Consider the following 21,791-nt stretch of genomic DNA (forward strand, 5'->3'; position numbering starts at 1 on the left):
GCTTTTCTACCTTCAAGGTACTCAAAGCGCTTTGACACTATTTCCACATTCACCCATTCACACACACATTCACACACTGATGGCGGGAGCTGCCATGCAAGGCGCTAACCAGCAGCCATCAGAGGCAAAGGGTGAAGTGTCTTGCCCAAGGACACAACGGACGTGACTAGGATGGTAGAAGGTGGGAATTGAACCCCAGTAACCAGCAACACTCCGATTGCTGGCACAGCCACTCTACCAACTTCGCCACGAATGGTAGGTGGTGGTCGGTAGGCGCAAACTGGCAGCCTGGCTTCCGTCAGTCTACCCCAGGGCAGCTGTGGCTACAAATGGAGCTTACCACCACCAGGTGTGAATGAATGATGGGTTCCCCACTTCTCTGTGAGCGCTTTGAGTATCTAACAATAGAAAAGCGCGATATAAATCTAATCCATTATTTATTATTATTATTACATTATATATCAATATATATATCAATACAGTCTGCAAGGGATACAGTCCGTAAGCACACATGATTGTGCTGCTCCACTAATAGTACTAACCTTTAACACTTCATTTTACTCATTTTCATTAATTACTAGTTTCTATGTAACTGTTTTTATATTGTTTTACTTTCTTTTTTATTCAAGAAAATGTTTTTAATTTAGTTATCTTATTTTATTTTATTTTTTTAAAAAGTACCTTATCTTCACCATACCTGGTTGTCCAAATTAGGCATAATAATGTGTTAATTCCACGACTGTATATATCGGTTGATATCGGTATCGGTAATTAAAGAGTTGGACAATATCGGAATATCGGATATCGGCAAAAAGCCATTATCGGACATCCCTAGAAATAAGTGAACACTTTTGAAATGAAGACACGAATCTACCTGACTATTGGACAAAAAGATGAATGTATGATTCATTCATACAACCAAAAAATACCACAGTTTGCCTTTATTGTAGAACTGCATCACGCTAAATACTAGGGGTGGAACGCTACACAAACATTTCCGTGTAGAGGTCACGGTTCGGTTCATTTTCGGTACAGTAAGAAATCAACAAAATATAAATGTTTTGGTTATTTATTTACCAAATTTGTAAACAATGGCTTTATCCTTTTAACATTGGGAACACTATAATAATTCTGCCCACGTTAATCAACATTAAACTGCCTCAAGTTGTTGCTCACATTAAATAAAATGACAAAACTTCTACATAAAAAAAGTGCAACATTAAACAGTTTCAAGTCAACTTATCATGCTTAATTTATTACAGCATTTGGGAAGCCTGTACTTGATTTTTATTATGTAAATGTTATATTTTTATGATAGCAGGGACCCTGCCATTCAAAACTAGGCTGCTGCATTACTAATGATTCATGTAACTACAGCTAAAAAAAAATAGTACAATAGCAATAGGAGAGACTATTCATCCCTGAACACCATGGAGTTCATGTAGGCTTTATGATGCACTTACATTATTCAGAGACAGAAACTCTTCATTTAACATAATGCCCTTTTTTGCTGCTTCAACACAGCTCAATCAACACAGAAAAAGGCAAAGTGAAATAACAATCCAATCCAATCAATCCAATCCACTTTATTTATATAGCACATTTAAACAACAACAATGTTTCCAAAGTGCTGCACAACAAGATTAAAAACAATATTAAAAACAATATTCTAATATTATCCTTAGCTCCACCAATGACTGAATAAAAACAAAAAATAAATAAATATAAAAACAATATAAAAACAATATAAAAATAAATATGATTAAAACCCAATTAAAACAGTAAATAGAAATCAAAATGTATTTAAAAAACACAGAGGACAACAGAGGACAGAGGACCACACAACTCACGTAGCAGACAGACAGGGCTTTGCTGTCCGTAACACACGCACACACACACACACACACAAACCGCAAAATGAGCTAACGTTACGCTAAAAGCAAATTAGCCTTCACCTCAAGCCAGGACTGCGAGTGAGCTGAGCTGCCTTTTATATTTCTAGAAGGTCAACGGGCTCATCGTGATGTTACTAGTAGTTGACTGGGAGGTGTTTATTATCATTTGGGGAGAGCCCGCAGCCTGATGATTACCTGCTAAACGCTAAGCACTGACTACATGCGCTCTGAATACGCACGGCTGATTGGCTGTTACCGCTCTGAATACGCAAGGCTGATTGGCTTTTACCGCTCTGTTTGTAACCAACCAGATGGTTGTGTGGGTGGGACAATGCTGGGTGCTGTGTAGAGGACTGACAGAGGCAGAGGCAGAAGAAGCTGAGGTGGCTACTTAATATGTTCGTGTGGAAACTCGTTCGGTACACCTCCGAACGATATATATACAGTATATATATTAGGGGTGTAACGGTACGTGTATTTGTATTGAACCGTTTCGGTACGGGGGTTTCGGTTCTGTTCGGAGGTGTACCTATATATATATATATATATATATATATATATATATATATATATATATATATATATATATATATATATATATATATATATATATATATATATATATATATATGTATATATATATATATATATATATATATATATATATATATTGTATTCTATTTTAGTTACCTGAAATTTATAAATTAAGGTTTTTTAAAAAACATTAAAAAAAATAAAATAAAATAAAAATCACACATAAACATGGAGGCGGATGAAACTTTCTTTATTTCTTTTTTTTAGTTTATTTCGAACATGAACATACTTACAGTATAATACATCACAATTTCATATCATTTCACTTTACATCATGTCCGAAAAGGAGTAGGAAGAAGCAAAGCTTATTTAATCCTACCCCCTTCCCACTTCAGAGCGTTTACAAATATATGCATCGTTTACTGACCTTTTTACATGATAAAATAACATATTTGAATTAGTATACACAACAGTTTTGTAATATGTAAATAATTAATTCCGTCATTATTAACATACTGAGATGAAGAATATCTTACTTTCAATTAGGTTGAAAGTATTTCTCATAATTCTTCTTCTTTGTACTTTGTAAGCACTATTATTTTGAACAACCTCTTAAACTGGATCATATCAGTACAATGTTTAACTTCTTTACTTAATCCATTCCATCATTTAATTCCACACACTGATATGCTAAAGGTTCTAAGTGTTGTACGTGCATACAAATGTTTTAAATTATTTTTTCCTCTAAGGTTATATTTCTCCTCTTTTGTTGAGAAGAATTGTTGTACATTCTTGGGTAGCAGGTTATATGACGTCATAAGGCCGGAAGTCCTCCTCTCGTGGAAGTATCGCGAGATTGTGGTCTGGCTAAAAGGTCAGCTGATCATTCGCTAGCGTGTGGAGAGAGGCAAGTAACATCAGTAAGTTCTCGCTTTCTAATTTCGCCATTCAAACTTTGACTAGCGCCAGTCAGCCCTCATCTTGTATGCGCGCAAATTCCGGCCAGCTAAAGCGTTATTTGGTGGATAGCGTCAGTGATGTAGCTCCCATGCTAGCGAAGGGAATGTTCTAGATTCACCTGCCGCTAGCCGTTAGCTGCTAACAGATAGCCGCTAACTGTTAGCTGCCTTTGATCGTAACTCTTCAAATATTAAACAACGCTAAGTGTTGAAATGTTAATAACCACTTACACGCACGGCGTTGCAGGTTTTATTGTCTTTTTCAACAATGGTTTTGTTGTCCTCATCCGTCTTTGAAATCACCTCATTGGCTTTTTGTTGAATAACCATCATGATAAAGCCACCGCAACTGGCCTTTGGAAGTCTCATCCAACTATCCCTTTCTACCGATAACATTAATTTTTTTTCTACTGATACATTTATTTATATACACATCGTTTACTACTAACACATTTATATACACATTGTTTTCTACTGACATTTATCATACATGTATCATCATGCATGGTATCATCATGCATGTATCATCACGCGTGGTATCATCATACATAGTAACATCATACACATATATCATCATACATGTAACATACATGTATCATCATGCATGGTATCATCATACGTGGCACCATCATCATACATGGCATCATCATACATGGTTTCATCATGCATGATATCATACAGGTATCACGCAGGGTATCATCGTACATGTATCATTGTACATGATATCATCATACAGGTATAATCATGCATGGCATCATCATGCATGTATCATATAGGTATCATCACGTGTGGTATCATGCATGGTATCATCATACATGTAACATACATGTATCATCATGCATGATATCATCATACATGGCATCTTCGTCATACATGGCATCATCATCATACATGGTATCATCATGCTGGCATCATCATACATGGTATCATAACACATGGTATCATCGTACATGATATCATCGTACAGGTATAATCATACGTGGTATTATCATGCATGGCATCATGAGTTGTATCATGCATGGTATCATCATTCATGGTAACATTATACATGTATCATCATACATGTAACATACATGTATCATCATGCATGGTATCATTATACATGGCATCATCATCATACATGGTATCATCATGCTAGCATCATCATACATGGTATCATCATGCATGGTGTCATCATACAGGTATCATCACGCATGGTATCAGCATACATATATCATTGTACATGATATCATACAGGTATAATCATACGTGGTATCATCATACATGTTATCATCATGCATGACATCATCTTACATGGTATCATCACGTGTGGTATCATCATACATGGTAACATCATACATGTATCATCATACATGTAACATACATGTATCATGCATGGTATCATCATACATGGTATCATCGTACTGGTATCATCACGCATGGTATCATCACACGTGCATCATCATACTTGTAACATACATGTATCATCATGCATGGTATCGTCATACATGGCATCATCATCATACATGGTATCAACATACATGGTATCATTGTGCATGGTATCATCATACAGGTATCATCCTGTGTGGTATCACGCATGGTACCATCGTACTTGTATTGTCGTACATGATATCATCATACAGGTATCATCATACATGGCATCATCATGCATGGCATCATCATGCATGGCATCATCATACATGTATCATGTATGTATTGGGGCGGTATAGCTCGGTTGGTAGAGCGGCCGTGCCAGCAATTTGAGGGTTCCAGGTTCGATCCCCGCTTCCGTCACTGCCGTTGTGTCCTTGGGCAAGACACTTTACCCACCTGCTCCCAGTGCCACCCACACTGCTTTAAATGTAACTTAGATATTGGCTTTCACTATGTAAAAGCGCTTTGAGTCACTAGAGAAAAAGCGCTATATAAATATAATTCACTTCACTATCATCATGCATGGTATCATACATGGCATCATCATCATACATAGCATCATCATCATACATGGCACCATCATCATACATGTATCATCATGCTGGCATCATCATACATGGTATCATCATACATGTATCATCATGCATACATGTATGACTTTAATTTGAAATGGTCTGCAACAACAATATATAGGTCAAATGGATGTATTGGCCAGGACTAATGAATAGTGTGTGACAGTTCAACTCCTGCCTTGTTTACTTCCATGACGACCTCTTTAAAGCGTTGTAATCCATCAGAAATATCAAGCGGGAGAGAGATTCAGCATTTTTCCCATCATGCCTTGCAATGGATTTAAATGGGTGTCATGGGGATGCGACCCCCCCCCCCCCCCCCCCCCAATGATATCCACAAAGTTCAGTGTGTGACCGTGTGTTGACTTTCTCTGCTGGGTGAATTGTTTTTCTGCACTATGACTAGGAAAGGTTGTTTTGGATTGGGTCATATAAGTAAATGCCTAATCAGTCATTCAAAGTTGACTTCTATAGCCCTTCATCGCAAATGTCTCAAAGGGCTGCACAAGCCACAACCACGTCCTGGGGCTCAGGTCCTACATCGGGGCAAGAAAAAAGTCAACCCAAATTGGCACAATGAGAAACCTTGGAGGGGACCGCAAATGTGGAGAGACCTCACAAATGCTGATTTGCCGGTTGTTCACAAGCTAATGATGATGTTAGTGTGGTGGTTGCATAATGAATGTGCTTCACCTACGCTGATGCGAGGAGAGGTATGCATTCAAAGGGAAAGAGATGTGTCTTTGTGTGGAATACAGGAGGTCACCAAGGACAAAGTCTTCGCCAGTAGAGATCCTCCTCCGCAGCGAGAATGTTCTGTTAGTGCTTGTTTTAACACTCTTTATTTACATCTCTGCAGGATACTTGTGCTGGGATCTCTATACTCCTGCTTCCACTCTACCACCAGGACTTCTGGGTAATGTACCGTATTTCCTTGAATTGGCGCAGGGAATATAGTATTCGCACGTCTAGAATTACTGCCGGGTCAAACTCGTTTCTCAAAATAATTAACGCATGCTTGGCCTTATCGCCGGTTTATTATTGAAGCCGGATCAAATTCGTTTCGCAAAATATTAATTTTATTATCGCATGTCTATAATTTTCACCGGGTCAAACTCGTTTCGCAAAATATTTCGCATATGTCTAGAACTTCCACCGGGTCAAATTCGTTACGTCACGAGTGACGCATCTGTCCTCATTTTCAAAATGGAGGAAGCTGCTTTCAGTAGTTTACAATCGCACAAAGGAAAAAAGATAAAGTATGATTTAAGGTCCAAGCTATTGAATACCGGTACAGTATGCTAAAGAGAACAGTAAGCAGCTATGTTTTATTAATATACCGTAGCTGCGTGTGTGAAATACTGTATAAGTCATTAAATGACTCCCGCCTCCTGGTGGTAGAGGGCGCTGCCGCGCTAGTGATCCTTCTTGCGACTTCCGGTACTGCAGAAGAAGTGAACACACGCAGCAAGAGATTTTTTTTTTTCCTTTTAACAAGGAGGATTACATACCGGTATCTAAAATAAAACAGTTTTCTAAACTGGACTTTCAATGGAAGCAGGAGGTAATAATTAAAGGAATATCTCCATCGAGACAGAGACTTTTAAAACGGAAAAAAGAAAATAATGAAGACTTCTATAAACAAGTTATCGATGCTTTTGGTCAGAAGGAGCTGCAAATGGACTCCATTTATAAGTACAGGTAAGACCATAATAACGTTTTTTTTAATTAAATGTGCTTTTCATGATGGTATGCTTACATCACACTCAAAGCGCACGCCTACATTTTATGGATTCCTTTTGGTAAACGCCGGAGTGAGAAGAGGGTTTTAAAATAATTACCGCATGCACGGCCATCCCGCCGGTTTCCGGTAAACGCAGGTGTGACAGGAGGTTTTCAATTAATTAACGCCCCTGCGGCTATTCAAGGAAATACGGTAGTGACTCTACAAGTACCAATACACTAGGGGTGTAACGGTACACAAAACTTTCGGTTCGGTACGTACCTCGGTTTAGAGGGCACGGTTCGGTTCATTTTCGGTACTGTAAGAAAACAACAAAATATACATTTTTTGGTTATTTATTTACCAAATTTGTAAACAATGGCATAACATACCGTATTTTTCAGAGTATAAGTCGCTCCGGAGTATAAGTCGCACCGGCCAAAAATGCATAATAAAGAAGGGAAAAAACATATATAAGTCGCACTGGAGTACAAGTCGCATTTTTTGGGGAAATTTATGTGATAAAACCCAACACCAAGAATAGACATTTGAAAGGCAATTTAAAATAAATAAAGAATAGTGAACAACAGGCTGAATAAATATACGTTATATGAGGCATAAATAACCAACTGGTATGTTAACGTAACATATTATGGTAAGAGTCATTCAAATAACTATAACATATAGAACATGCTATACGTTTACCAAACAATCTGTCACTCCTAATCGCTAAATCCCATCAAATCTTATACGTCTAGTCTCTTACGTGAATGAGCTAAATAATATTTGATATTTTACGGTAATGTGTTAATAATTTCACACATTAGACGCTCCTAAATATAAGTCGCACCCCCGGCCAAACTATGAAAAAAACTGTGACTTATAGTCCGAAAAATACGGTACATATACACACACAGGGTCAATTGCCAGGGTTAATGTGGTCAACATATATAAAATAAAAACTAAATAAGATAAGGCTCAGAATGGTTTCTTAACAAAACCTTTCTACATACAAAGTGCTGTTTTTGATTGATTGATTGAGACTTTTATTAATAGATTGCACAGTACAGTACATATTCCGTACCATAGACCACTAAATGGTAACACCCCAATAAGTTTTTCAACTTGTTTAATCAACATTAAACTGCCTCAAATTGTTGCTCAGATTAAATAAAATGACAAAACTTTTCTTCTACATATAAAAAGTGCAACATTAAACAGTTTCAGGTCAACTCAGCCTCAGATTAACTTTTCTTCCCCCCCGCAGCCTGGCTAACTTGGCAGTAAGAGGATATATGGGCTTATTGTTCTTCCACCATAGAAGTGGGTCAAAATCTAGTTTCTAATGCAATATGGTCTTAAGTCTGCTGCTATAAAAACGTTTTTTTATTGCTTTAGCCCTGCCTGACTCGCCGAGGAGAGGCTGCTTGAATGCGGTGGTGACGCTTCAAATGGGTTAGCATGTTTGACGTGTTGTCAGAAGCAGCTGCTGAACAATGTCGGCAAACCTCCGTCCTCCATTGTTGTATCGCGCAGCCAAAGTTTTCCCAAACGGGAGATCTTAACGAGGCAGGAGGGTCTTCCAGCTTTGGCTTTTACATGTTGTCGTAGCCCAGTCGCTGCTAGCATGCCGTGTGTTGTGCCTCGGTGTGCATTGTTTACACGACATGCGGTACGCTACTTAATATGTCCGTGTGGAAACTCGTTCGGTACACCTCCGAACCGAACCGAAACCCCCGTACCGAAACGGTTCAATACAAATACACGTACCGTTACACCCCTAATATTCACATAAAAATATGCAAATAATGAAATATTTTCCTATGTAATCAAACCATGAGTTTAAACTTTTGCATGATATTGTAATTTGTTGATGTTTATCACATAATATGACAAACTTCTGGTCTTTCTTTTCTTGAAGAGAGTGCCACCCAGCCCCAAGATGTCAGATAACAGCCAACAAAGCCCTCCTAGACCAGGTCTAATGGTAAGCCAGTTGCTTGACATGTCTTAGTGCTGAAAGCAGTCATGGATGAAAATAATGTGTTACATGGACTACCCAAAGGTGGCAGGTTGCATCAACGTGGGAGAAGTATAGTTGGGTTTCTCCACGTCCATAGGGTTTGAAAGGGTCACAGTGCATTGTGGGTCGCGGTCACCATTGTTGTTGAGTTGGACACGGTGCTGTGGGAGAACAACAAGCCAATGGGGAAATGAAGCGAAGGGAGACAAACTGGACCGTGTTCCAAAGGCTCGCGACCTTTGTAAGAAGACGCAGCAGATAGTGTCGGGGAGTATGGCGGTTGCAAAGCTAAAAATGATGTCACACTTTGTCCAGTATCCTGAGGCGTTCTCAGACCAGCTGGGAGACAAAGGCCCCGTTTACACTAAGCCGGGAAGGTTATCCAGGGTAAATCCCACCTAACCTTAGCCTTGTCCACACACACAATGGTCGTTTAAGACCCCCTACCCTCCTCCGTCCACCGGCGCAACGCGACCTAGTACGCATGCGCACGTCATAGTCACCTCCAGTGTTGCTTTGTGTGCAAGTTCTTAAATGTAACTTATGTGAACAATATCCAGTGTTGTGCTATTTCATTTAACTAGAATCCAGCGTTCTGTGGGGCCCTATTGTTGTGAATCACACCTGAGACATCATGAATTAATCACATCTTTATTGGACACGAAAGTACACAATGTGACAAAGAACAACAATCAATCTAGGGATCTAGATATCTGGTCAGGACACTCCTCACTCTTTTGCCTTCACCTTCATTGTCCATTCCTTTTTGGTGACTTTATATACTCTGGACCTAGACCTTGAGTCGGCGACATACATGGCGGACAATAACTGATACAGTCTGCTATGCCAGTACAAAAGCATTCAATGTTTTCCGTAGTCTTCCCTTGACGGCCAGGTAATACAAAGCACAGGCTACCTTTTTTATCACATCCACGGGAGCACGCATTCTCGTTGACACTCCTTCGACAAATGGACAAAGTTTTTCGCTAAGTACAATCACAGCTGACCTGGACATTGGAAAGTTCTCTTGCCGTCTGAGAAGTGTTGTATCCCAAATAGCTGCAATGGCTTTCTCTTAAGCAGCCCTTGGCAAAATAAGGCCCGTTAAGCTTTTCAATCTGGGCCGCCGGACATTCCCAAATTGTTTTTGTAGATGTTTAAGATGGAAAGTGTAGCTGCCATTATGATGTGCAGTGATGTTTTCTAATGACCGTAAGTCTTCAACTATACAAAGTGTTTCAATGCTTGGAATCTGCGCTTATGGATGATATACCAGTTACTATGGTAATCTAATTAGTTACTATGGTCATCTAATTAGTTACTATGGTAATAATCTACGTCACAGCAGCTCAGACGAGGGACCAAACAGTGTGGGTGGGAAGCGTTTCCACAGACGCGGAAAGTTCTAAAGCTTAGTGATACATCAGATATATCAGACTGTAGGTGGGTTTATTTTGTACCCTTCGCGTTCATATTTCACTGTTTGTTGCGTTTCACTTGATTGTAAAATATGTCAATCGAAAGGGGGTGTGTCGTTCATATTTTGTCAATATTCAGTGTTTTATCGTTCATAGAAATTTTTAAAATTCCACTAGGTTTTTTAAGGCGGTCTGTCACAACGTTTTTAGCATTCAATCAGACATTATTGTGAGGTTTTGTATTAGTGTTCCTAAAAATAGATATACCGGCCCCCAGACACATTTTTTTCTCTAAGTGTGGCCCCCAGTGTCAAAATAATTGCCCAAGCCTGCTCTTAAGGTATTCATGTGTGATTTCCACAAGTGTCTGTACATGTAGAAGAAGGAGAAACACGGGCATGTCTGGATGACTCGCCTCCATATTTCCAGTGGTTAGCTCCGAGTTATGAAACCGCTTTATCAGGAAGCTGGCTGTGGCGCCTTCTTTCTGACCTCACTTCCTGTGTGGGGCGTGGTCTTTCTGACGTCACTTCCTCTCTGAACTCACTTTGTAAACAATCAAAGCTAAATACACTGCGCACTTACCCGTGTAAAAAATTGTCTTAGGGGGGTAACCTTAAACCCTGGTTTAGTGTGGATGAAATGGGGCTTAGGCTAAATAATTATTCCTTTAAGGGCTTATCCGGTTTAGTGTAGACATAGCCATAGTCTCCCCGACGTGTCCTAGGTCTTACCTGTGGCTTCCTACCGGTCCGACATGCTCTAAACACCTCCCCAGGGGAAGGCATCCAGGTGGCATCCTGACCAGATGCCGAACGGCCTCATCTGGCTCCTCTCCATGTGGAGGAGCAGCATCTTTACTCTGTGCTCCTCCCCAATGACGGATCTTCTAACCCTAGCTCTAAGGGAGAGACCCGCTACCCCACGGTGAAAACTCATTTCACCCACTTGTAATCTTGTCCTTTCGGTCTTAACCGAAAGTTCATGACCTTAGGTGATGATAGGAACATAGATCGACCGGTAAATTGAGAGCCGTCTCAACTCCTTCACCCCAACGGATCGATACCTGGTTTGTATCACCGCAGACACTGCACCGATCCGCCTGTGGATCTCACGGTCCCCTCTTCCCTTACTCATGAACAAGACTTTGAGGTACTTAAACTCCTCCACTTGGGGCAAGATCTCCCCAACCCAGAGATGGCACTCCACCCTCGAGAACCATGGCCTCTGATTTGAAAGTGCTGATTCTCATCCCAGTCGCTTCACACTCGGCTGCGAAGCGATCCAGTGAGAGCTGAAGATCCTGGCCAGAAGAAGCCAGGACAAAGAATGGGTGACACGGTCATACAAGGAGCGCTACGCCACTATCAGACCGTCTGTTACACCATACTCTCTGAGCACTCCCCAGGGCTACGGTCCAATGCCTTATCCAAGTCCACAAAGCACGTGTAAACTGGTACTTGGCAAACTGCCATGCAGCCTCACCCTGCTGAGAGTATAGAGCTGCTATTTGAGGTCAAAGCTTAATAATCGTGTATCAGTAAGTACGTTATGCGTGCGTAAGGTACTTTTCAAACCTTTATTTTGTTGTGCTGTCACACCAGGATGTTATTGTGAAGTGTGCTGCTGTTCTGAGCTTGACGAGTTAGAAGAAAAAGGCGAGCCTCTTAAGTTGCTGTTTGTACATTGATCTTACATCCATGATGTCATTCACAATTGCATGGATTCTTCTTGCTAGCTTTAGCTTCCCACTTTCAAGTGGCCATATTGTTTAATTCAGGACCAATTGGAAAATGGACAAACTGGTTAATGTGCATTTGAATGAGTTATTTTTTCCAATCCATGTGAGACTATGGCTGCAACTAACGATTATATTAATAGTCCAATAGTCCCATTATCTTAACGATTCGTCGACTAATCAGATAATAAATCTTGCATATATATAAAGGCTCTCATTTTTCCATCGACTTCTAAATGAAGCTTTAGTGGTTTTAGGCATGTGCTTACTAACAACAAAGATGACTAATTCACTCATCTATATTTATTTGTACTGTAACTTTGCTGCTCATTCAGCTGTTACATACATTAAAATGACTAATACAACATTGCCAATTTAAACGAAAGGAAAGGGAAAGTGCTAAAAAAAACAATTAACTATGTATTTAAAAACAGTTAAAATAGCAGCAATGAAAACAAAACACAAAATCTAACTTTCTCTAAAGCAGGGGTCACCAACCTTTTTGAAAGCAAGAGCTACTTCTTGGGTAGTGATTAATGCGAAGGGCTACCAGTTTGATACACACTTAAATAAATTGCCAGAAATAGCCAATTTGCTCAATTTACCTTTAACTCTATGTTATTATTAATAATTAATTATATTTACACTTAATTGAACGGTTTAAAAGAGGAGAAAACACGAACAAAATGACAATTAAATTTTGAAACATAGTTTATCTTCAATTTCGACTCTTTAAAATTCAACCGCAAAAAAGAAGAGAAAAACTTAAAAAAGAATTTATGGAACATCATTAGTAATTTTTCCTGATTAAGATAATTTTAGAATTTTGATTAAATAGGTTAAAATCCAATCTACACTTTGTTAGAATATATAACAAATTGGACCAAGCTATATTTCTAACAAAGACAAATCATTATTTCTTCTAGATTTTCCAGAACAAAAATTTTAAAAGAAATTCAAAAGACTTTGAAATAAAATTTAAATTTGATTCTACAGATTTTTTAGATTTGCCAGAATAATTTTTTTGAATTTTAATCATAAGTTTGAAGAAATATTTCACAAATATTCTTCGTCGAAAAAACAGAAGCTAAAATGAAGAATTAAATTAAAATGTATTTATTATTCTTTACAATAAAAAAAAATACATTTACTTGAACATTGATTTAAATTGTCAGGAAAGAAGAGGAAGTAATTTAAAAGGTAAAAAGGTATATGTGTTGAAAAATCCTAAAATCATTTTTAAGGTTGTATTTTTTCTCTAAAATTGTCTTTCTGAAAGTTATAAGAAGCAAAGTAAAAAAAATTTATGAATTTATTTAAACAAGTGAAGACCAAGTCTTTAAAATATTTTCTTGGATTTTCAAATTCTATTTGAGTTTTGTCTCTCTTAGAATTAAAAATGTCGGGCAAAGCGAGACCAGCTTGCTAGTAAATAAATACAATTTAAAAAATAGAGGCAGCTCACTGGTAAGTGCTGCTATTTGAGCTATTTTTAGAACAGGCCGACGGGCTACTCATCTGGTCCTTACGGGCTACCTGGTGCCCGCGGGCACCGCGTTGGTGACCCCTGCTCTAAAGGAAAAGCATGTTGTGATGTTTAAAAAGCTGCACACTGATATATTGATTATTGATTGACTGACAGCAGTTTTAGCACTAACATCCACATATGTCACTGCCACCCCAGGTATTCTAAATTCACTCATCATTCTATTGTGGCCCTTAGGTACCTGCTGCCATCTGGTGGAAGATTGTTTAACTGCACTCATAAAGTCATTTGTTTACATTAACTCAGCCTTCACCTCTTTAGATTGAATGTCCTCTCAGCGCTTTACAGGGAAAGCAGAGAAGCCATCATTTGTTTGATTTTCATCCCTTTTTATTTTTCCTTCTGCAGCAATTTCTGCTGAGTAACAAGCTGGAAAGTGCAATGTGGCTGTCGCGTGTCTTCACAGTCTACTGCTCCATCATGTTCATACTGCCAGTGTTGGGGTGAGTGTGCACCACTTGGCCCTTTGTGAGTTAAAGACTAAACATGGACCCCTACAGACCCTACGCGGCGGCCAACTTCTACCAGCGGGCACTTTTGGCTAACGCTCTCACCAGCGCCTTGCGCTTGCACCAGAGACTTCCTAGGTTCCAGCTGAGTCGAGCGTTCCTGGCCCAGGCCCTGCAGGAAGACAGCTGCCATTACCTGCTCTACTCCCTCATCCTTGTCAACTCCTACCCCATCACCAGTATCCTTTCTCACCAGCACAGCTTTGTTTACATCGCCAACTGACTGCCACAATCCAGGACAATGTTCCAAATGTACAGTATTTAAACATACACAATCACATGTAACACCACCAAACTTAAACATAACTGACAGCCACAATCCAGGACAATGTTCCAAATATATATAGTATGTAAACATATACAATCACATGTAACAACACCAAACTTAAACTAATAACTGACAGCCATGATCAAAGACAATGTTCCAAATATACAGTATTTAAACATACACAATCACATGTAACAACACCAAACTTAAACATAATTTAATTAATTAATTATTATTACATTAATAATTAAATTAATGATAATAATTACACTGTGCCATGTATACACACACTGTTTAACATGTATAAGAGTATACTTACAGTGTGACATCATGTATACACACAATGTTTAACATGTATAAGAGTATAGTTACAGTGTGACATCATGTATACACACACTGTTTAAAATGTATAAGAGTATACTTACAGTGTGACATCATGTATACACACAATGTTTAACATGTATAAGAGTATACTTACAGTGTGACATCATGTACACACACACTGTTTAACATGTATAAGAGTATACTTACAGTGTGACATCATGTATACACACAATGTTTAACATGTATAAGAGTATACTTAGTGTGACATCATGTATACACACACTGTTTAACATGTATAAGAGTATACTTAGTGTGACATCATGTATACACACACTGTTTAACATGTATAAGAGTATACTTACAGTGTGACATCATGTATACACACACTGTTTAACATGTATAAGAGTATAGTTACAGTGTGACATGTATACACACACTGTTTAACATGTATAAGAGTATACTTACAGTGTGACATCATGTATACACACACTGTTTAACATGTATAAGAGTATAGTTACAGTGTGACATCATGTATACACACACTGTTTAACATGTATAAGAGTATACTTAGTGTGACATCATGTATACACACAATGTTTAACATGTATAAGAGTATACTTACAGTGTGACATCATGTATACACACAATGTCTAACATGTATAAGAGTATAGTTACAGTGTGACATCATGTATACACACACTGTTTAACATGTATAAGAGTATACTTACAGTGTGACATCATGTATACACACAATGTTTAACATGTATAAGAGTATACTTAGTGTGACATCATGTATACACACACTGTTTAACATGTATAAGAGTATACTTAGTGTGACATCATGTATACACACACTGTTTAACATGTATAAGAGTATACTTACAGTGTGACATCATGTATACACACACTGTTTAACATGTATAAGAGTATAGTTACAGTGTGACATGTATACACACACTGTTTAACATGTATAAGAGTATACTTACAGTGTGACATCATGTATACACACACTGTTTAACATGTATAAGAGTATAGTTACAGTGTGACATCATGTATACACACACTGTTTAACATGTATAAGAGTATAGTTACAGTGTGACATGCATACACACAATGATTAACATGTATAAGAGTATACTTAGTGTGACATCATGTATACACACAATGTTTAACATGTATAAGAGTATACTTAGTGTGACATCATGTATACACACAATGTTTAACATGTATAAGAGTATACTTACAGTGTGACATCATGTATACACACAATGTTTAACATGTATAAGAGTATAGTTACAGTGTGACATCATGTATACACACAATGTTTAACATGTATAAGAGTATACTTACAGTGTGACATCATGTATACACACAATGTTTAACATGTATAAGAGTATACTTACAGTGTGACATGCATACACACAATGATTAACATGTATAAGAGTATACTTAGTGTGACATGTATACACACAATGATTAACATGTATAAGAGTATACTTAGTGTGACATCATGTATACACACAATGTTTAACATGTATAAGAGTATACTTAGTGTGACATCATGTATACACACAATGTTTAACATGTATAAGAGTATACTTACAGTGTGACATCATGTATACACACAATGTTTAACATGTATAAGAGTATACTTACAGTGTGACATGCATACACACAATGATTAACATGTATAAGAGTATACTTAGTGTGACATGTATACACACAATGTTTAACATGTATAAGAGTATACTTAGTGTGACATCATGTATACACACAATGTTTAACATGTATAAGAGTATACTTACAGTGTGACATCATGTATACACACAATGTTTAACATGTATAAGAGTATAGTTACAGTGTGACATCATGTATACATACAATGTTTAACATGTATAAGAGTATACTTAGTGTGACATCATGTATACACACAATGTTTACATGTATAAGAGTATAGTTACAGTGTGACATCATGTATACACACAATGTTTAACATGTATAAGAGTATACTTAGTGTGACATCATGTATACACACACTGTTTAAAATGTATAAGAGTATACTTACAGTGTGACATCATGTATACACACACTGTTTAACATGTATAGGAGTATAGTTACAGTGTGACATCATGTATACACACAATGTTTAACATGTATAAGAGTATAGTTAGTGTGACATCATGTATACACACAATGTTTAACATGTATAAGAGTATACTTACAGTGTGACATCATGTATACACACAATGTTTAACATGTATAAGAGTATAGTTACAGTGTGACATCATGTATACACACAATGTTTAACATGTATAAGTATAGTTGCAGTGGGACATCATGTATACACACAATGATTAACATGTATAAGAGTATAGTTACAGTGGGACATCATGTATACACACAATGTTCAACATGTATAAGAGTATAGTTACAGTGTGACATGTATACACACAATGTTCAACATGTATAAGAGTATAGTTACAGTGTGACATCATGTATACACACAATGTTTAACATGTATAAGAGTATACTTACAGTGTGACATCATGTATACACACAATGTTTAACATGTATAAGAGTATAGTTACAGTGTGACATGTATACACACAATGTTTAACATGTATAAGTATAGTTACAGTGGGACATCATGTATACACACAATGATTAACATGTATAAGAGTATAGTTACAGTGGGACATCATGTATACACACAATGTTTAACATGTATAAGAGTATACTTAGTGTGACATCATGTATACACACACTGTTTAACATGTATAAGAGTATACTTACAGTGTGACATCATGTATACACACACTGTTTAACATGTATAAGAGTATACTTAGTGTGACATCATGTATACACACAATGTTTAACATGTATAAGAGTATAGTTACAGTGTGACATCATGTATACACACACTGTTTAACATGTATAAGAGTATAGTTACAGTGTGACATCATGTATACACACACTGTTTAACATGTATAAGAGTATAGTTACTGTGTGACATCATGTATACACACACTGTTTAACATGTATAAGAGTATACTTACAGTGTGACATCATGTATACACACAATGTTTAACATGTTTAAGAGTATACTTACAGTGTGACATCATGTATACACACAATGTTTAACATGTATAAGAGTATACTTACAGTGTGACATCATGTTTACACACAATGTTTAACATGTATAAGAGTATACTTAGTGTGACATCATGTATACACACAATGTTTAACATGTATAAGAGTATACTTAGTGTGACATCATGTATACACACAATGTCTAACATGTATAAGAGTATAGTTACAGTGTGACATCATGTATACACACACTGTTTAACATGTATAAGAGTATACTTACAGTGTGACATCATGTATACACACAATGTTTAACATGTATAAGAGTATACTTACAGTGTGACATCATGTATACACACACTGTTTAACATGTATAAGAGTATACTTAGTGTGACATCATGTATACACACACTGTTTAACATGTATAAGAGTATACTTAGTGTGACATCATTTATACACACAATGTTTAACATGTATAAGAATATACTTACAGTGTGACATCATGTATACACACAATGTTTAACATGTATAAGAATATAGTTACATGTAGTTCCGGGCCTGGGTCCACTTCACACCTAAAGCATGAAACCATTGACTGCTTTGGCTACAATTAAAGAGGCCGGCAGGGGGAATGTAACCCAAGTCCATCCCAGGACTCCGCATCAAGTCTGAGGTTGATGACTTGATTTGCTCACTTGCTTGAATCACATTCAATGTTTGCTTGTCTTTCTATTTTGTTGCTGTTGTTCCTTAATCCACCGTCTTCAGTGAGCATCTTCCCCGTCTTCCTCTTCTCTTTGCTTCATGCAACCACCTACACCAAAAAAGTTCTGGATGTAAGTACCACACTTTTATTGCTGTAAAGCCAACGACCTCCTCCATCATCGAAATGGACTTTTAATGATCTCCTCCATCAAGCTGCTGCTGAGACCCCCAAAACATCCCTGAAATCTAATAGAATCTGATAATTATAATAAAGTGTCTTCTTGTCCCCTGCATGCCACAGTCCATGGGTCCCAGCAGCCTGATGTTCATCAGGAACCTTCTGGACAAACTGTCTGCTAATCAGCAGAACATCCTCAAGTTCATCGCCTGTAATGAGATCTTCTTGATGCCCGCCACAGTCTTCATGCTGTTCAGGTTAGTAACACCACCACATAGTGTCTTTTACCCATGACAATATTATGCTCATCTGTGCATTATTCAACATCATCATTGTATCCGCTCAGAAGTTCCACATCATTTATTTATGAAATGCAGTAGTACCTCGACCTACCAGCACATTAAGTTTGTAGAATAACATAATTATACTCATATCTGCCCATTGTTTTCCTCTGCTTTCTGTCACACATACCATCAGTATTCCATATTTCCCTGATTAAAGTCATTTTATGTAGTTTTCCCCTGCTTTGTCACACATACCATCAGTACTTCTCCATATTCCCCTGATTGAAGTCATTTTATGTTGTTTTGCCCTGCTTTCTGTCACACATACCATCAGTACTTCTCCATATTTCCCTGATTGAAGTCGTTTTATGTTGTTTTCCTCTGCTTTCTGTCACACATACCATCAGTACTTCTCCATATTCCCCTGATTTAAGTCGTTTTATGTAGTTTTGCCCTGCTTTCTGTCACACATACCATCAGTACTTCTCCATATTCCCCTGATTTAAGTCGTTTTATGTAGTTTTGCCCTGCTTTCTGTCACACATACCATCAGTACTTCTCCATATTCCCCTGATTAAAGGCCTTTTATGTAGTTTTGCCCTGCTTTCTGTCACACATACCATCAGTACTTCTCCATATTCCCCTAATAAGTCGTTTTTAGTTGTTTTCCCCTGCTTTCTGTCACACATATCATCAGTACTTCTCCATATTCCCCTGATTTAAGTCGTTTATGTTGTTTTGCCCTGCTTTCTGTCAAACATACTATCAATACTGCTCCATATTCCCCTGATTAAAGTCCTTTTAATTCCCCCGCTTTGTCACACACACTATCAGTATTCTCCATATTTCCCTGATTAAAGTCGTGTTATATAGTGTTGCCCTGCTTTCTGTCGTACATACCATCAGTACTTCTACATATTTCCCTGATGAAAGTAATTTTATGTAGTTTTGCCCTGCTTTCTGTCACACAAGAGGACTGTGGAAAAACTAGTGAGCATCCTGGATGATGCCAGTCACCCTCTGCATACCGTTATCAGTAGCCAGAGAAGCCTGTTCAGTGCTAGACTGCTTCATCCCAAGTGCAGGACTAATAGACTCAAAAACTCCTTTGTCCCACACGCCATTAGACTGTACAACTCCTCTCTGGGGGGCAGGGGAGGTACTAGGATGACAGGGGATGCAAAACAATAACAGTACAATACTTTTTCATAACGTGGTCACTACTGCAGAGTTTCTCTTGTAATATTCTTATTTTACTGTTATATTTTTATTCTCAATGTTGCTTTTTATTTTTATTCTATTGTAATATTTTTCTATTTTGTTTCCATTTATACCCCCATTATTTACTTTTTAAATTCAATCTCAATCTTGTACACTGCTGCTGGAATTTTTATTTTCCTGAGGGAACTCTCCTGAAGGAATCAATAAAGTACTATCTATCTATCTACATACCATCAGTACTTCTCCATATTTCCCTGATTGAAGTCGTTTTATGTAGTTTTTAATTGTCTTCATGCTGACTGTAGTTAATATATTCCTCACACTGTAATTGTCTACTTGCTGACTGGTCAGAAGAATGATATAAAACAAATGTCTTGTAGTGCGAGTAAAAAAGTCAAAGTGGTTATCTAAACAAGGCAGCTCATTTTGGAGAAAAGGTAACTGAAATCACACGTGCAAGTTAACCCTAAATAAAACACTGCTTGTGTCCAATATCTTCGCAGGTTGAGGTATGTAAAAGTGTGTTATTCATCTTGTTTTCTCTCCATGTCCTCCTACCAGTGGCCAAGGAAGCTTGCTGCTGCCTTTCATTTACTATCGCTTCCTCAGTCTGCGGTACACGTCCAGAAGAAACCCCTACTGTCGGTAAGAAGCCAGCATCACCAGGGGCTCCAGACTTTGACAGAGAAAGGCCTGAGATGTTGTGTTGTAGTTGTCATCAGTACAAGAGTTGTGTGGTGTGTGTGTGTGTGCAGCACTCTGTTCACCGAGCTGAGGGTCGTCCTGGAACACTTCATCATGAAACCAGCGTGTCCCACCATCTTCAGAAGGATGTGCCTCAGCAGCATCGCCTTTGTCAGCCGCATGGCCCCCACTGGTGTCTGAAGCACCTTTTGATGAGGACAATGTTTTGACTGACTGACAGTTAAGAACCAGCTGTCATGTTGACTTGGTCTAAGTGTTGGACTGGACGTCTTACCTTATTTATTCACATTCACACCAACTTCCAGGAAGATCATCTTATATACATTGTCATGATGTGCTCTTGAACTAACTTCTTTTTGACTGTGAGGATGTTGAAAACTGCTGTATTTGATGAAGAACCAAGCATCCATTATGTTATGCATGGTGCAGGAAGTGCATCACTTTTCAGTGCATTCTTACCTTTTTCCCCTTAAGCCTTTTTTATTGTAATAGTTTTGCTTGAACATTGTCTTTATTTGCATACAGGCGACCCGCATTTATATTCCAAAATAACCTCTTACACGAAGAAATGAAATATTAAAGAACGATAATGTGATTACAGTTTTAGTCCTGTCCTATCAAAAATGCAGAATCTTACAATTGTGTTCATGTGCAGTTCAAATAGATACTCTGGTGTTTTTATTGTTAAC

The 21,791-nt window shown here is 37.8% G+C and overlaps 1 protein-coding gene across 1 annotated transcript; it reads left to right on the forward strand.

Annotated features, from left to right (window-relative positions):
* The first annotated feature begins 3,255 nt into the window (after positions 1–3,255).
* On the forward strand, positions 3,256–21,697 carry tmem33 (transmembrane protein 33). Its single transcript, XM_062039688.1, has 9 exons — positions 3,256–3,349; positions 6,233–6,289; positions 9,018–9,083; positions 14,170–14,264; positions 14,322–14,509; positions 18,778–18,845; positions 19,016–19,149; positions 20,959–21,042; positions 21,153–21,697. The coding sequence occupies exons 3-9, from the start codon at positions 9,039–9,041 to the stop codon at positions 21,280–21,282; spliced, it is 744 nt and encodes a 247-aa protein (XP_061895672.1). The 5' UTR covers positions 3,256–3,349; positions 6,233–6,289; positions 9,018–9,038; the 3' UTR covers positions 21,283–21,697.
* The last annotated feature ends 94 nt before the right edge of the window (positions 21,698–21,791 follow it).

This window comes from Entelurus aequoreus, linkage group LG28 (assembly GCF_033978785.1).
Source record: "Entelurus aequoreus isolate RoL-2023_Sb linkage group LG28, RoL_Eaeq_v1.1, whole genome shotgun sequence".
Taxonomy (NCBI): domain Eukaryota; kingdom Metazoa; phylum Chordata; class Actinopteri; order Syngnathiformes; family Syngnathidae; genus Entelurus; species Entelurus aequoreus.

What these genes read in the sequence shown, in the direction of transcription:
- tmem33 (XM_062039688.1), top strand. Translation starts at nt 9,039, where the DNA reads ATGTCAGATAACAGCCAACAAAGCCCTCCTAGACCAGGTCTAATG. An exon ending in CAACTCCTACCCCATCACCA is followed by an intron (nt 14,510 to 18,777) that starts GTATCCTTTCTC and finishes CACCGTCTTCAG; the next exon opens with TGAGCATCTTCCCCGTCTTC. An exon ending in AGAAGAAACCCCTACTGTCG is followed by an intron (nt 21,043 to 21,152) that starts GTAAGAAGCCAG and finishes GTGTGTGTGCAG; the next exon opens with CACTCTGTTCACCGAGCTGA.